The 12,025-nt window shown below is 46.3% G+C and overlaps 1 protein-coding gene across 3 annotated transcripts in view; it reads right to left on the bottom strand.

Moving 5' to 3' along the window:
- The window catches only part of CUNH6orf89 (chromosome unknown C6orf89 homolog), a 65,710-nt gene extending 53,706 nt beyond the window's left edge, over positions 1–12,004 (bottom strand). The window contains exon 1 of one of the 3 annotated variants that reach the window (XM_039235239.1): positions 11,585–12,004. In XM_039235239.1, the coding sequence (XP_039091170.1) occupies positions 11,585–11,733 (149 nt within the window). In that variant the 5' untranslated portion in view covers positions 11,734–12,004. Of the gene's footprint in view, positions 1–4,282; positions 4,394–11,584 lie in introns of those variants that run through there. The other 2 variants (XM_039235242.1, XM_039235240.1) reach the window with 2 other exon arrangements.
- Between the last annotated feature and the right edge of the window lie 21 nt (positions 12,005–12,025).

Consider the following 12,025-nt stretch of genomic DNA (forward strand, 5'->3'; position numbering starts at 1 on the left):
TTAATTTTTTTTTAATGTTTTATTTATTTCTAGGAGAGAGAGAGAGAGAGACAGCGTGAGCAGGGGAGGGTCAGAGAGAGAGGGAGTCACAGACTCTGAAACAGGTTCCAGGCTCTGAGCTGGCAGTCAGCACAGAGCCCCACGCGGGGCTTGAACCCACGAACCGCGAGATCATGACCTGAGTGAAAGTCGGACGCTTAACCGACTAAGCCACCCAGGCGCCCCCGGTCTCACAGTTCTTAATGGCTGACTCATCACTCAGGCCTCCCCAGATATTAAGAGGCAGCTCCAAAAGTTATCCCTAGGCCAGACATTGCAAGCTCTGAACTCCTTAAGGTGGTGAATTTTGTGTTCTATGGCCGGGACCAGGAAGAAGGGGAAAAAAAGGGAAAAGGAGAAACGTTAGGATCAGAGACAGACTCGACTCCTGGTGGCCTTGCAATGCCAGCTGTCACCCCAGGGTCACCCTGTCAAAAGGGAGACACCCAAAGGAGCCTGCTACCATTGCAAAAAGGAGGGACACTGGAGAGATGGATGTCCTTTCCTTCAGCTCCCTAATACAGCCTGTCCCAATGTCCTCAAACAGGACACTGGTGGAGAGACTGCCCCGCTCATAACCAGGCACTCAGAGTCCCTTCTAGCTGTCAGCACTGTGGACTGAGGCAGCCTACGGTACCAATGGGCTCCTCCACTCAATGTTTCCACCATTGTGACAGAGCCCAGGGTGACCCTTGACATGGCAGGTAAGACAGTTAATTTTCTTTGGACATGGGAGCCACCTACTCTGTCTTAACCTCCTTTACAGGTAAGCTTGCCTCCAATTCCTGTCTGCTTATGGGAGTGGACAGCCTACCGACTAAAATTCACCTGTTCTTGGGACTCAGTTAGTGCCTCTGAAAGGCTTTATGGGAAAAACAGGTCCTACTAAAGCCAGACTACTCAACCCCAACCTCCCCAGTCCAACCAGGAGATAAGGTCCTAATTAAAACCTGGAGAGCTGGATCTCCTGGATCCCAACTAACTCCTTTACGGAAGGGACCCTAACTGTTCTTTCGTCCACCCCTACAACCAGCAAGTTCCCAGGAATCTCCAGATGGATCCATCTCTCCGGAGCCAAGCCTGCTGTGACCTCTAACAAAGAGGACGGCCCCAGTACCTCTGAGCCTACCTGTGAGCCACTGGAAGACCTCAAACTGCTGGTCAAAGAGGGCCATCTCAGATAAATCCTCAAATCCTCTATTCTGTTATGTCCAACACCTTAGTGTGGTCCGAGTTCCTCCAAGGGACTTCCAAGGCCACACCCTTAAAGAGACCCATGGGCATGGTACCTCTGTGATCACACATCACTTCTGCCTCACGCTGCCCCATAGCCACCCTCACTTACACTGTTCAGCGCTATCTGGACAACACCAGTTATAACTCCCCCTGCTGGATATTAGCCGCTGTAACTCCGCACCTGCTGCATTGTGGGCCACCACCAATAGCCCCATTAGTTTCACCTCTACCCGTGTCTGGATACCAACATGGACCTCCCAGCCCCACATAAGTGCAAGAAACTTCCAAAGAAAGGCCATGGAACACAGCACAAAAATCCTAAATGTGCAGGGGCCCCTCCCAACACCGGCTATTTTGGGACTGTTCTATACTCAGCTTAAACTTTCTGATATGACCTTCCCAATCTGTGTTAGTGCTAACCCATCATTTGGGACTCCAGTGGGTTTTATTCCCTTGTCTCCCTGCCTTTATCATTTCAACCTAACTTCGGCAGGTGAGTCATTCTTTTGGGAAAGTGTTTCTGATTGCTACTTTAACACAGTTAAAGAGAAGCTTTTGATGAAGATCCCAGAACATATGTTCCAGGAGTTTTTCCAGCAGGAGACAGGGCCATTGAGAAGATGTATTGAAGAAGAAGGATGTTATCTGGGCTGACAGATGGCCCTGGCAATATTGAGACATGGGGGGTCAAGGACGGGGGTGATGGTGACCTTTGGGAGAAGGTTAAGAGTGAGTCTTTTAAGGAGTGCCTGGGTGGCTCAGTCTGACTTCTGCTCAAATCATGATCTCACGGTTCCTGGGTTCGAGCCCCACATCAGGCTCCGTGGTGACAGCTCAGAGCCTGGAGTCTGCTTCAGATTCTGTGTCTCCCTCTCTCTCTGCCGCTCCCCTGCTCACATACACTCTTTCTCTCAAAAATAAATTTAAAAAAATTTTCAAGAGTGGGTCCTTTAACAGTGTTAAAGTGGCAACGCAACTGTACAACATCAAGTCATGATCCCTTTGCCCACCTTCATATTGGCCTTGGTCCTCTTTAGGGCCACTGCTGGCCCTGGGGAGCCCCCTCTGAAAGTGCCTTTATTTTCTATCCTAACCAAGGTTCACCTGCATCCTCAGAAGGGACTCTGTTTTTGGAACTCAAGCATACCTGACCCTTCCAGATGGATGGATGGACACTTATACTTTGGCCTGCTTAGCTCCAGATGTATCCCTCATAGGAGTTACTCAAAGAGTTTCCCTCCCTATGATAACTGAAACATCCATGTCCAAGCAGGACGTCCTGACACTCCTTTTGCTAGGGTCCCTCCTGGGAGCAGCCTGAGGACTGGCCAGAGGGATCACAAGGACTGTCCTTCCCAACTCTCTCAAGAAACAGGCAAATCCATTCAAGAAACTATGTAAGTCTTGGCAACCTTAGGCCTCCAACTCAACTCACTGGCAGGTAGGACAATTAATTTTCTTTTGGACACAGGGGCCACCTACTCTGCCTTAACCTCCTTTATAGGTAAGCTTTCCTTCAGCTCCTGTCTGGTTGTTACTCTCAGGGCTAGTCCTCCAAAATCGAAGGGCATTAGGTAGCCTCACTTTTGCCCAAGGGGGTACCTGTGCGTTAGTCCACGAAGAATGTTGTTTTTATGTCAGTCAGTCCACGAAGAATGTTGTTTTTAGGTCAATCGGTCAGGTTATTCAACAAAGTATCAAAAGACTCCAAACACAAGCCAGTTTCTCCTATCAGCACATCCACCACTTCCCTGTCCTGGGGTCTTATGTCATGGATACTTCCCTTCATAGGACCTTTCCTTTGCACGATCCTTCTTTTGCTTTTTGGATCATGTCTTCCTAATCTTATAACTGAGCTCATCTCCTCTCGTGGTAGACAAGTCCACCTTCAGCTCTTACTGCAACAAGGATATCAGCCCCTATCAAGGAAGCATCAGGACTACTATGGCCCCTGGACTGGAGCTGTCAAGCCTTCTGCAACCGGGGCAGAAGCCCCACTCCACCTTAACCTCACCCCACTTCCTGACGGCCCAGACAGATATCAAGGGTTGGGACTCTAATGAAAACACTGCCCGTTCAGCAGGAAGCAGCTACAGAAACTTGATTTTGGCCCACAACATAAAAGATTACAGAGCCCCAAGTCCTGGAAGGGGAAATAACAGAGTAGACACTTGGTGAGATATGAGCTGGAGGCAGACACGGCCATGAACTTACAGGTTACATTTAGAGAACTGAGGGCAAGAGGTTCCCAGCTTTCCAGGGCTGTCAGACCAAAAGCAGCAGGTGCAGAGGTCGCGCTCTTCCCTCTAACTTTTCTGCCCCAGAGTAACCCTAGACTTCATTACAGTGCATCTGCATTGCGGTTTGCCCTCCTGGTCGGGGAAGCCGCCTGGATAGTTTCCAGTGAGTTTCGACGGCAACTTTGTAGGGTCAAATCTCTCCCCACAAGCAGGAGCGAAAAAACTCCTGTAGCCTCGGGACAGTCGGCAACCGACTCCATCTTCAAAGTGTCCTGCCCTTTAATAAACTGCTTTGTGCTTGGCACCTTCCTTCTCACCGTCTTTATGCTAGTGCGGATATTCATGTAAATCTGTGCGGAATATGCAAGAACCGGGACTTCCACGGACACAAGGCAAGCTTCCAATGATAACAGTAAAAGGTGGTTCGAAGGGGGGGCTGGGAATCTACTCCATATACCAAATAATTAGAAATCTGTCAAAAGGGCAGTGAGACCTAGACTTGGCTAGCACCAGTGTTCTGCACACTGCTGTGACACCTGCGAAGAAAGTTCAAACAGGCTCCACCTCGCTTCGCTCTGTTCCGAGGAGCCAAGGAAAAGACTTTCGATGATGGCAGTCGGCCCTGCGGGAGCTGCGGGCAGGGCTGTCAGTCTGCGAAACCCCAGAGGCTCTGAGAAGAGGTTCGCGCAGGGGCAGGAGGAAAAGGGCTGCGCGAGGGTGTCACAGGGCGGCGTCCCCCCTCCCGGCCTCGGGCCCCAGTGACTCACATGCGAGGCCCGCGCCCCCTCGGGCTCCTCCCGCCTCGGGGACTGCAACCTCCGGGCGAGGAGGGTGAGCCGCCAACTTCCTGCTTCCGGGCGCGCGACCCGGAAGCAGCTCCCACGCCACAGGCGAGGCCGCGCGTGCTGGGGTAGCTCCTTCACGCCACGCACTTGCGTCAGGAGCAGAACCCGCGACTTGGTCGCGCGCGCGCGACCTCCCGCGAGATCTGGAGGGCACGGGTTCCTGCTCCCCCTGGCGTCAGGCTCTTCCCGCGTTAACACGGACTTAGCCGCTGAACTGATTGTCCCCAGCAACTATTGATTGGAGCACCCTACTACGTGCCAGGCAGCGTTTAAGGCATTAAGGGGCGGGAGAGATAGGTAATGGAGGGCAGGCCCTTACTTCTGGGAGCTTAGTGTAAGAGAAAGACAAGCAAACAAATCATTCAAATAAATAGACACCCCACTCACGAATATTTATTGGAGCTTACTGTCTGCCAGACGTTGCCCTTTCTGTTTGTGAAACCAATCAACAACCATATCATATAAATAGTCCCTGTAGGGGCCAAGGGCAGGCCACCCGAAGATGGACACTTTGGCATGATGATTATGGTGAATTACAAACAAAGGACACCTGGCTGTCTCAGTTGGTAAAGCTTGCAACTCTTGATATCAAGGTGGTGAGTACAAGCCCCACATCGGGCATAAAGCCTACTTTAAGAATATGAAATAAGAGCAATAAAAACCCAGCAGATTTAGGAAAAGCTCTCTACCCACCCACTCAACTAACTGCCTATACCAGAAAGAGCTATTAACAGAGATCCATCCCTCTTTACCTAAGAAACTTACAGGGCAACCTGTGTTTTCCAGACATCTCCTCTAATCTCCCTGCTAATAGAACAGGGCCTTCCTCTCCTTTGTATTCCCAACCCCCTGTCCCTCTGCTTAGCTCAGCTCAGGATGTCTCATGTTGGCTATCTTTGGAATTTCATGTGTGTGTGTGTGTGTGTGTGTGTTTATTCCCCACATGTATAATACTAAATTTGATTTTCTCCTGTTAATCTGTCTCATGTCAATCTGGTTCTTTGTCCAGCTGGAAGGGCCTTGAAATGCAGAAGAAATTCTTCCTCCCTGATGCCCCACAACATTTATCATCATACCAACCAAGCTGAGGTTTATGGAAAGGTTAACTTGCTCAAGATTACACAAAGAGTGGTGAGGTCACGATTAGAACCTGGGCTCCTTATTTTGCCCGGTCCTTAGTGCCAAGATCCAAGATCCTAACTGCTTTCTGCTAGAGATCTACCTTTAAAATGCTACTGGGTTCATACTAATAAAGCTAACTACAAAGGCAGTGTGATACTGATGCAGGAATGGACAAGCCAATTGAGCAGAATAGAGAGACCAAAATGAAAATCATACCCCCCCCCCACACACACACACTTGCTTCGTGACAAAAAGGTACAACTGAGGAGTAGGGAAAGGATAATGCTTTCAATAAATGGTTCTGGGTCAGTTGTATATACATATAGGAAAAAATAACTCCAACCTCACACCATACACCAAAATAAATTCTATGTGCACTGTAATTCTATATGAAAAAAACCCCAAACAATAAAACTTTAGAGCAGCTCTGTCTAATACCATTGCTGTGCAAGTGACTATTGAGTACTTAAATGTGGCTAGTCAGAACTGATATGTTCTGTAAAAGATAAATTGATTCAGTGGACCACATTAAAATTAGAAACTGGGGCACCTGAGTACCTCAGTTAGCTAAGCATCTGACTTTGGCCCAGGTCATGATCTGTTGGCTTGTGAGGTCGAGCCCCATGTGGGGCTCTCTGCTGTCAGCACGGAGCCTGCTTCGGTTCCTGTCTCCCTCTCTCTCTGCCCCTCCCCACCTCATGCTTTCTCTGTCTCAAAAGTAAATTAAATCATCACGCCCTCCTTCATTGGCACCTCGATTCTGAGGCACGTAAAGAAAGGACAGGCTGCAGTGATACTAATTTGGGCCATGGGCCTCACCTGGTGGTGGTGGGGGACCCATATCCAGGACCACCCACAGTGTCAAGTCCTAACAAACCCCTTCCGATTCTGTGTCTCCTCCAGGAAATGGCTGATCCAGCAGGAACCACCATGTGGGTCCAAATTCCTTTCTTTGTGAGTGATGTCCACCAAGTCCAGAAGGACTTGAGAGATTTTTCCTGGGACCTTGGACTGTTACATGTCAGGAGTTCGGGGTTTGATACTAACTTTTGATTTGTCCTGGAAGGACATAGTGGTCATTTTCAATCAGACTCTCTCCAAGGCAGACTGAGATGGAATTGGGGAGCCTGCCACCTAATCTGGGGATAAGCCTCATAGTTCCAGTGCAAGGTATCTGGCAGATAACATGCGCGTGTGTGCAAGTGGGGGAGGGGCGGAAAGAGAGGGAGACAGAATCTCAAGCAGGCTCTGTGTTAACAGCACAGAGCGTGACTCAGGGACCATGAGATCCTGACCTGAGCTGAAATCAGGTTGGACATTTAAAGGAATTGGCACACTGAGCCAATGTGCCCCAAGGTACGATTAAGAGAACCAAAAAGACAACCTGTAGAATGAGAGAAACTGACAAAAAGTTTGTATCCAAGATACATAAAGAACTTCACAAATAAGAAAAAGATGGACTGGACAGCCAAATAAAAAGTGGGGAGAAGATCTGAACACAAAAAGATGATACCATGAAAAAGGATACCTAATGGCAAATACACATATGAAAAAGTGTTCAACTTCACTGATCATTAGTTGTTAGGGAAACAACTACTGAGATACTATACAAGCTCCAAAATCACTTCAATTTAAAAGACTCATACAAAGTGTTGGTGAAGAAGTGGAGCAACTTACAACTTACACACTGCTGGTAGGGATGTAAATTGCTACAGCCACTTTGGAAAACAGGCTGGTGTTAACTACTAAATGGTAAGATACATATAACCTATGGCCCAGCAATCCTACTTCTAGGTATATACTCCAAAAAATTCATGTACAAGTGCACCAAAATACATACAAAAATATTCATAGCAGCACTATTTGTAAGAGACACAATCTGGAAACATTCCAAATGCCCGTTAACAGTAGAATGTATAAAGGCATTGTAGTATAGTTCTGTGACAGAATACTACATTGCTCTGAAAAATGAAATAATGGTCACTACCTATAACAGCATGGATATATCACGCAAACATAATGTTACGCAAAAGAAGCCAGACACACAAAAACTATGACTTCATTTATGTAAATTTCAAACACAGAGAAAGACAGTCTATGAATTTAGAAGTTAGAAAATGGTTACCTTTGTGGCAGGGAGGGGTACTGGATGGTAGCAGGAGCTTCTCTGGAGTTAGAAACTATTTTTTCCTGATGTGATGGTGGTTACACAGGTGGGTCTTACTTTGTAATAATTAATTGAATGATCCCACTTGGGATCTGTCTGTTTTTCTGAATGTATTCAGAATTTAAATTTTTACTTAAGAAAAAAAAGTACTCCGGGGAGTCCATTTCTTTGTGGCCCCTCCTGCCAGTCTCCAATACCACAGCCTGACACTTCCAAAATACAAAATCTAATTCTGCCACTTCACGGGGTCCCTCAGGATCAAGTGTGACGATCCTTTGATCCTTTGATCCCCATCACTCAGCACCAGCGCAGCCCAAGAAATACCCTCTGACTTCCCAAGCTCTTTATAATGTTCCAGCTCTACAAAGAGGAGAACTCTCTCCTGGCTTCTGGCGATCTTCAACATTTTCCGTATCTCAGGTTATCATTCCCAGGGAGACCTGTGGCTACCCAAATCCAGCTCTGGAGCAACCAGAAGTCAGGAAGTACCATGTGCTGCTTTATTACAACACTCCTTACACTATCTTGTAGTAGTGTTTGCCTGTCTCTCCGAGCATGTGAGTCCCTTTGGGGCCAGGCACAATGTCTGGGACCCATCTTTATCTTTTTTAATGCCTAGTGGCTGGTTGGCTGGTAGGTGCTCCAGGAAAAGGTTTGGGGAGAGAGTGATCTTGGAAGTGGCTATAAGGATTCAGACACTGGAGGCTGAGGATGGACATTTCAGGCATAAGACATAGGAGTAACAGTGGCGAGCCACTGAAGGTTTTTGAGCAGGGTTGTGATGTGATCAGAGTTCTGGTATGGCCATAAAAATCCTGTGGGATGGGCAAAGGCGAGATTGGAAGAGGAAAAATTAACTTTGGAAAGTTCAGGGGAAAAAGAACTTTGGTGGTCCAAGTTAAAGGAATGGAAGAACGAGAATCCACTCAAGGAAGATTTCCCAGGTACAACAAATCAGAAAGGCTGCCAGGTAGTAGAAAGGCTCCGGAGGGGCACCTAGGTGGCTCAGAGTCGGTTAAGGGTCCAACTTGGCTCAGGTCATGATCTCATGGTTCGTGAGTTTGAGCCCCATGTCAGGCTCTGTGCTGACAGCTCAGAGCCTGCAGCCTTCTTCAGATTCTGTCTCCCTCTCTCTCTGTGCCTCCCCCATTCATGCTCTGTCTCTCTCTCAAAAATAAATAAAAATGGTGAAAAAAAAATCTACTTGGAGAAAAGAGAATGTGTACAAGCAGCTAGACAAGAATGAAAGGTGGCAGAGGACTAAAGACCAAGAAGGGAGAAAGGGGAAGAATCTACTTGCTGACAGGAAGGGGAGAGAGGATTTCTGAAGAAGTTAAGGCACAGGCACGAGCGAGGTTTGGGAAGCATCACAAGGAAAGGGGACGAATGACCTGAGCAAAGGCCTGGAAAGTGGGAATGTTGGTGGCACATTTGAGGCATGGATGAAATAGTAGGAAATCAGGCTGGGGAAGTCAGGGTGAAGGGCGTTGAAGCCCAGTTCATGTGGTTTGGGACTTTATTTAATTTAGTTGGTTTTTATAAATTATTTTTAACTGTTTATTTATTATTTATTTTGAGAGAGAGCACACAGGGAAGGGGGGGAGAGAGAGAGGGAGGGAATCCCAAGCAGGCTCTGTGCTGACAGCACAGATGAGGGGCTTCATCCCATGAACCCTGAGATCATGACCTGAGCCAAAGTCAAGCTTAACCAACTCAGCCACCCAGGCGCCATAGGGATTTTAATAGGCAAAGGGAAATCGATTCACATTTCTCAGCAAAGTGACACACTACAAGATATATTCTGGAAGGAAAGCTTTGGCTGGTGTGTGTGCAGGATGCATTGGTGGGGAAAAGCCAAAAGGCAGGGAACCCCACAAGGGGGCTTCTAAAATAATCCTTTAACAGGTTTGAAGCAGCAGCAGGAATGGGAAGGAAGGGATACAATTTGGGTATCTTGGGGAAAAAAGAATTGACAAGTCTTGATGATGTATCACTTACAGGGAGGAGAGAGAAAGAGGATGATTTTCAGGTTTCTAGCCCCCCAAATGATGTTTCTGGAAGAGTTTATAATTTTGTTTTTAATAAAGCACATTTATTCAGAAGACAAATTAAGCTTAACAGAATAGAAGTAGTAAATACAAGATACTCTGAGTAACTTAACGTGGACTATTAGTTATACTCAGAAATCTTTATTAATTCCTCCCTGAAGTCACCCAATGTTCTCTTGGGGACAAAAGGCCAACAAATATGGCGTCTTTTGGGGAAGGATTTTGGAATGAGACAGTAAGACACTGACTTATTCTTGTGTAAAACTCCAATGCATCTTCAATGTGCCCTAAGCCTCCCAAAATAGATAGTATGGAACTACCAAGGGTCCAGAGAAACCCAACTCAAAAAGCAATAGACAGAATGGACCAATGATAAAGACTTTCCTGTCCAGCTCAAGGGTAATAAAGAGGACATGAACACGAGACCACAAAGTGTAGAATTTATTATACCTTACCTTAGCCCAGCACTCATAGCCTAAAATTTTCATTTTTTGCCCATTATTCATTCAACAAAAACCTGAATACCCTAATCTCAGTACTCAGCGAGAAAGGCACAGAAATCAAGGAGGCCCAGCCTGCTCACTGCCTAGTTTGATCTCCACAACACTGTATACCCTTATTCCTACCTGACAATTAAGGGAGCTAGGGTTGAACTATAGTTAAGTGCAGATGCTCCCAGCTGTGGTACTGACCGAGTCACTTAATCTTTGTAAGGCTCAGTTTCCTTAAAAAGGGTACAGCAACATCTACCTCATTGGGTTTGGAAGATTAAGTGTTGTCAGAAGTTTAGAAATAGAATTAAAAACCCCTGGATCACTGAAAGAGTACTTAGTAAAAGTTCATCATACACAAAAAACAGTTTGCAAACTGGAAGCACTCAATCTGAACATGGAAGGGGTTCAGACGTGTATTGTTTTGAAGCAGGAGATAGTGAGGAGGGAGCGTGGCTTTTTACTCTTCAGATTAATTATAACATTAGAATTTTCCTAGCGATAGGGATGGGTTCAAAGTAGTTACTTCATGGGGTACCTGGGTGGCTCAGTCAGTTAAGCGTCTGACTTTTTTTTTAAATGTTTATTTATTTTTGAGAGAGACAGAGGGTGAACAGGGGAGAAGCAGAGAGAGAGGGAGACACAGAATCCGAAGGCTCCAGGCTCAGAGCTGTCAGCTCAGAGCCTGATGGGGCTCAAACTCACAAACCTCGAGGTCATGACCTGAGCTGAAGTCCAACTTAACTAACTGAGCCACCCAGGGGCCCCGAAGCGTCTGGCTCTTGATTTCGGTTTGTGAGATCGAGCCCCGCATCTGGCTCAGCACTGAGAGTGCAAAATATTTTTAAATATTTTAACAAGTTTAAAAACGAGTAGTTACTTCATATCAATTTTGAGAACAGTTTGAGTTTTGCTTTTGATTTTCAGAGGCATTGACAAGAAGTGGCCCAAGTTAAGTTTCACTTATTTTACAGAACAAGCTAAATTAAAGGTTGTCTATATGACTAAACTGTTTTGCCTGCTCAGGAAATTTTCAAGTCTGGTCTCCATTTGTGTTTGATTTTAACAATGTGAAAGTACATAATAGTACTTAGATGCCTAAGTAAAGAATTCATTTAGCCATCGTTTTTTTTTTTTAATTTTTAAAACTTTTAAAACATTTTTTTACTTTTGAGAGACAGAGCACAAGCAGGGGAGGGTCAGAGAGAGAGGGAGAGACAGAATCCCAAGCAGCCTCTAGGCTCTGAGCTGTCAGCACAGAGCGGACTGGCTGGAACTCATGAACCATGAGATCATGACCTGAGCAGAAGTCAGACACTTAACTGACTGAGCCACCCAGGCACCCTGTAGCCATCATTATTAACCAGTGTGCAAAGCATCTACAACATTTACTTACCCCATTTCTTTTTCTTCCCTCCAAACCTTGCAGGGCCTCTGCGTTGCTTCTCTTTGGCCCTGAACAAACCTTCCTAACAACGTTGTATCCCATCTATTCCAGCCTGTCACTCTAAGCCTTGCTTTAGCTTTCATCTCTTTGATCTTCATACTCCTGTCTTTCCCTTTCTTTCTTTCTCATTTTTTCCCCTGGTCCTTTCCCTTCCACTCTTCCAGACTCTGCTTTTGGAGTCTGAAGGCTCAGGCTTGCTGTATGGCTAGAGACCAATGAACAAGTCATTTAACTGCTGGGTCTCAGTTTTCACATCTGAAAAATGGGAACAATAATACCTACTTTACATGATTGCTTTGTGGAGTAGCTAGGAATAAAGTGTAAGTGCTATGTCAATTGTACAAAGTCTTACCTAGCGCAGATACCTCTCATTTCTATTCCTTTCATTCT

This window comes from Hyaena hyaena, unplaced genomic scaffold (genome assembly GCF_003009895.1).
Source record: "Hyaena hyaena isolate Hyena2069 unplaced genomic scaffold, ASM300989v1 scaffold_96, whole genome shotgun sequence".
NCBI lineage: Eukaryota > Metazoa > Chordata > Mammalia > Carnivora > Hyaenidae > Hyaena > Hyaena hyaena.